At 45.7% G+C, this 5,348-nt stretch overlaps 1 protein-coding gene across 1 annotated transcript; it reads right to left on the reverse strand.

Moving 5' to 3' along the window:
* Positions 1 to 1,239: 1,239 nt before the first annotated feature.
* LOC144166306 (uncharacterized) lies at positions 1,240 to 3,993 on the reverse strand. Its single transcript, XM_077695838.1, is given in 3 exon segments — positions 1,240 to 3,510; positions 3,513 to 3,530; positions 3,533 to 3,993. Coding segments are annotated over 3 exon segments (1,275 nt in total). The 5' UTR covers positions 3,915 to 3,993; the 3' UTR covers positions 1,240 to 2,635.
* Between the last annotated feature and the right edge of the window lie 1,355 nt (positions 3,994 to 5,348).

Below are 5,348 nucleotides of genomic sequence, written 5' to 3' on the forward strand. Positions count from 1 at the left end.
GGTTTAGATGTTTATGTGAATGCACTCGTTTGCTTTTGATTCATTAAACCTGTTATGGGAAGATGGACTGCATGGGCCTTTACCTATGTACGTTAGGGAAGTGGTCACTACCATATGGGTCCGTGCTCACGCCCCACTCAAGACATGGAAAGAATTGCTGAACCAATAGCCAAGTCAAGATACGAGTATGTATTGTGTCCTAAGTTATGGTATGTAGGCTGTTTTTTCTTGAAAAGGCATGCTCCTGAAGATGTAAGGAATTTCTCTATCAGGCGACCTCGGGCATCCATTCTAGAGGAGCCCGAAAGAGAGTTGTGCACATTAAGGTCGCCTGTTAGGATGTATGGTTCGGGCAACTGGTCGCCTAGGCGAAAATGTGCTGCTGGTTTTTAGTTGGTTTCAGCTGGTCCCAACTGGGAATTGGCTGGGGTAAACTGGAATAAACTGGTCCCAGTTGGGAACTAGCTGGTCCCACTACCAGCTGCAAACTGGGACCAACAGGCGACTAGCTGGGAATCAACTGGTCTCAACTGGGACGACAGGTGGCTAGTTGGGAATAAACTGGTGCCAGCTGGGACCAACAGGCAGCTGGCTGGGAATGAACTGGTCCCAACTGGAATTAATTCCCAGCCAGATGGGAGCAGCAGGTCCCAGCTGGCCCCAGCTGAAATAAATCCCAGCCAGTTGGGACCAGCTATTTACCTGCTGGAAACCAACTGGTATAAGCTGATCCCAACTGGAATAAATTCCAAGCCAGATGGGATGAGCGTCTAACAGGTGATCCCAACCAGTCCGAAGAAATGACATCAGCTAGAATGAACTAATGAACAGTTACCACATTTAGTCATGTTGATATATGAAAAAGAAAAGGAAGTTGAGTGGCATAATGTCGTAAACAACTTCTGAGTAATTTATACCACCTTTATAACGCGCACCAAAATGTCAACACAGAGGTGTTGTTCTTTGCCTCCATCAGAAAAAGAGCCACCATGGACAGGATTGCTCGAGTCCTCGGGCTCAGCAGCACAATGCCCTAGCCAGTCACCAGTGCACCACGGCAGGTTATGATGCGATTTAAACACATGCCATCTTACCCATGCTGAATTTAAAATAGTATATACACAGTAGCGTAAAAAGGGACCTTGCCCTCTAGGCACAGCCAAACATGAAGGCACTTCAAACAGCCAAGGTGGTGTCCCAGCCGGCAGGTTAGCATATCCAGAATGAAAATTCAGTAAATTGCAGGTTCTGTTCAACTAACATATCTTTACAACTGTTCTGTTTCCAAAACAATTGGCTAAGTAAACAGAATTTAGGTGCACATTAAGTATATGCTTCAATAATTTTATAAGTACATTTTCAATGATGTGTAGGACTTCGAAGCTGTGTAGTCTCAATAGAAATGTTGATTTATGCAGGGAAAGGAGAGACGGGGTCTAATTGTACTTTTATTTCAAAGTGCATGGCAGAAAATTCCGGGCGAAAGATACAACACACAAAATTCAACTGAATTTCAGTTCAGAGGAACTGTCTTAGAATATCTCAAGACTTCGTTGAAACATCAAAGACCACCGAACACCAAAAGGATGAGCTACACATTTCGCAACACAAATGGTGAGGTTTTGGAAACAATCAAGGCCTTGTTGCAGAATACATACCACAGTCTAATGTAAATCAATATGTCATGCCATTAAAAAAACAGGTTGCACACTTACACTTATAGGTTACTGCACATAGAAAATATGAAGTGAAAGGTGAAATAATAACCACCGCAACTCTAGTCGTGGTGCAGGCAGAACCAAAGCACCTCACACTAGAACTTATCACTGGTAGATCAGACACCACAAAGGACAAAAAAATATACATGTCATTACTGAAAAGATGAAAAAACATTTGTCCCCACTCCAGCTCAAAAGCCTTTGTGCCACTACAGCTGCCTGCTGGCTAACGATTTACATAAGAAACATGGCCTGGATCTGTGATGCATGCAACTCAAAAGGCAGAGGGATCAACACAGATAGATCAGGAAGGGTATATTACACCTGACTCTTTACCAAAAACAAGAAAATCAGACCAAAGGGGTACGAGTCAAGACTTCACACTTATACGGGGGCAGCTGGAAAGCCATTGTGCACACCAAGGTAAACATTCAAACACTCAACATACCGGCTCTATTTCACACATGATGGCACACTCAGAAAACTCAGCGACAATAGGCTGTGGGCCTCACATGTTCGAATTACAAAAGAGCCCACTGGACTCGCACCCCAAAAACAGGGGAAACACTGCTTGGTTCATTTTATCACCTACACTCCTTGAACACTTGGTACATACACAAGTTTACAAAGCGTACCAGCCATCAACACATTATATGCCATCAGAGTAGCGATCACATTGAAATTGTTAGGTAACACTACAATCCAAATCCCAGCCGCGGCCGCCGCTTTTCTGATGGAGGCGAAAAGCAAAAACGCCCATGTGTACGAGATTTTGACGCACGTTAAAGATCCCCAGGTGGCCAAAATTAACCCTGAGCCCGCCACTACGGCGCGCCTCATCACTTGCGTTGTATCGGCGCGTTAAACCCCACAATCAATCAACACTGCAATCACACTACAGACGGCATTAACACAACTCAGGAACTTGCAAACAGCACTTTTTGCATAAGAACAGTGACAAACATTTCATTTCCAAAATTTACGAACATGGATGGAAGAGCTGTAGGCAGCACCTCCACAAGCTTTTTTCCACCTAGGCTTTCACACTTCAATATGTGTGATGTTTTCATGATTGCTTTGGTGACATACTTTTGTGACACTGCAAACACCTTCTTGTTGCCAAAGTGATCAGTGGCTGACAGCAGAGTCTCTGCCTTGACAAATGTTCCTGACATTAGCAGAACTGTGGAGTCAGTTTTGTATGGCCGTTTGTACTGTTCGCTGTGGAACACAAACCCAGACACTGCAACTCTGTCATGTTCCACAACAGGCCCAGCTATTATGTCTCCCATCTCCTCATGAACCCATGCAAGCAATGAAGCTGACACCGGTCGTGTTGTTCCGAGTGGAACAACAGCTTGTTTAGTTGTTGTGGGAGACTTTGAAAGAAGTTCCTGCGTTTGAGTGCTTGCTAGCGCTTTCAAGTTCTCAAGATTTGCCGTCATCATCAAGCGCTCAACAATTTGTTGCGAGACTCCATGCGCTGACGTCACCAACTTCTTCACCTGGCCGATGTTTGACTCAAACATAAAGAACGAATGTGCCCACAGGGGACCCTGTAATGCAGCACTTTTAGGCAGGTGCAACAGTTGGTGCATGTTGAAGGTCATCTCTGCCTCATCGTACAGGAACTGCACTCCTACAACAAACCTCACGATGCACTTTGTGCTCTCGGTGATGTCATCATCACTGACGGTGTCCTTCAGCAGCAGTGCAATGCCTCGCACGAGCAGTGAGTAGTGCCTTGAATACTTAGCAGGCAAAACGCCCACAACACAAGGCAGTGAAAAAAAAGCAACCACTGCTGCCACCAGTGGCTTTCCAGTACTTCCTCTGAAGAGACCGTGGCAGACGTGGGAAGCACAATGGTGGCTTTATGCTCAGCAGCCGCTCATCTAGCTCGTAGAGGTCGTCTGGTGAGCCGATGTAGAAAGGCTGACCAACACTTGCAAGCCAAAGTTCAGTGAGCTGGCGGGTGACCCCTAGCAGCACACAGTGCATGTAGTCCGGAGTGAAACTCCACACAATGTCGAAGTGCTGCAGGTTGATCAGGGCAGAGGGCCCCTTAACTCCCTGAACAGCTTTACTGCTAGCTGCAGCTTCAGCCATCATCTTGAGGGTTTGCTGTGATGTCCTTTCTTCCACAGCACCACCAACAGGGTACTTTATGGTTCCTGTTACCGTGGGAAGAACCATGTCAGGCTTAGTTTGGAGTAGAAATATAGCATTCCTGAACTAAATGAGATACAAAATGAATACAAGTGAAAAAAGCTAATAAAACCAGCAACTGCTTTGAGAAAAGGTCCTTCGATAGCAAATAGTGCAAACAGAAACAACTAATGAGAAAGGATTAATCACATGCCAGCAAGTTCCTCATCTGCCTGAATTTTTCCTGACCACTCTTTACCTTAAATTCATTCCCGAAATGAATAATTAGAACCAACTTCCCCAGTTTCATGAGCAAATGAATAGGAGTTTACAGAGAAAATATAGCCTTTTCAGAAGCTGCTAATAATGCCTGAGAGCTTCCCAGCAATGCTTAAGGTAATTCTTACAGTACCAATGCAATAATTAAGGGTACATTACATTTTTTATGATGTTTTATAACAATGCCACACTAATAAGGGGCTAGTCAAAGCCTGGAAAGCTATGAAAAAAATATTGCTTACGATCGATAGGTACACCTTGGTGCAGGCACCAGCCGCAGCCGTAGTACCCGTTGTACTGAGCCATATTCTGCATAATGGCTCGTGCAGAAGAGTCCGCCGTACAACTCACGCAGTACACCTGCATAATGGCATAAGTTGGTTGTAATGCAGAACAACTACAGCACACTTGGCCATGGTCTGTATGGCTTAACAAACTTACCATCGAATGGATCATCTGTGTGCCCACAGTCCATGAGACACCGTCGAGTCCCAGTTCATCCATTTGCTTCACAAAACTTCCTAAGAGCAAGGTCATATCGGGGCGTGACTGCCCATACCACAACAGTGGTACGAGCACGTTGTTCTGCCGCATGTGTCGCGGGAGTTCGTTCACCACGACCTGCACTGGCCACATGCTGTAGTTTGACGACTTAAATATCGGTGCACCATCTGCATTGAGCGTCAGGGTAAGGTCATGTTCTGAAATCTCCTTTCTGATGCGCCTGTACATGTCTCCATCCGTCATATCTGCCTTGCTTTCTACCTCACCAGGGTTTTGGTTAATCACGTTCAGGCGATCCAGAAGTGCACTGGCAACTTCCTTGTCAGCCAGTTGCGAAGTAAGCTGCCGCTGAAGAGGCAAGCTAACAAAAAACTGCCCATCACGCGTCATCTCGTGACCACTGTACGGCTTGCCACACTCCCTGCACTGGCCTTCTTGAGAATTTCTTTCCACGAGGCGGCCTGATGTTTCTGATATCGACGCCATGCACTCATCACAGTAGAAGTGAAATCTTGCAGCTTCAATTCCTGCACCCACGAATTTCTTAAACAGATGTTTGGTTGCAGGGACGTCTTTTCTCCGTAGAATGTAACGTAGAATGTAATGTAACAGATGAGCTTCTGCAACGCTTCTACGCCTCGCCAGGGCAGGCCAAACTCGACGTGGCTCCTCATCGTCGTTGTGGCCGTAACTCCAGTA

This window comes from Haemaphysalis longicornis, unplaced genomic scaffold, assembly GCF_048455015.1.
Source record: "Haemaphysalis longicornis isolate Haplotype H1 unplaced genomic scaffold, Haemaphysalis longicornis Haplotype H1 scaffold_1, whole genome shotgun sequence".
NCBI lineage: Eukaryota > Metazoa > Arthropoda > Arachnida > Ixodida > Ixodidae > Haemaphysalis > Haemaphysalis longicornis.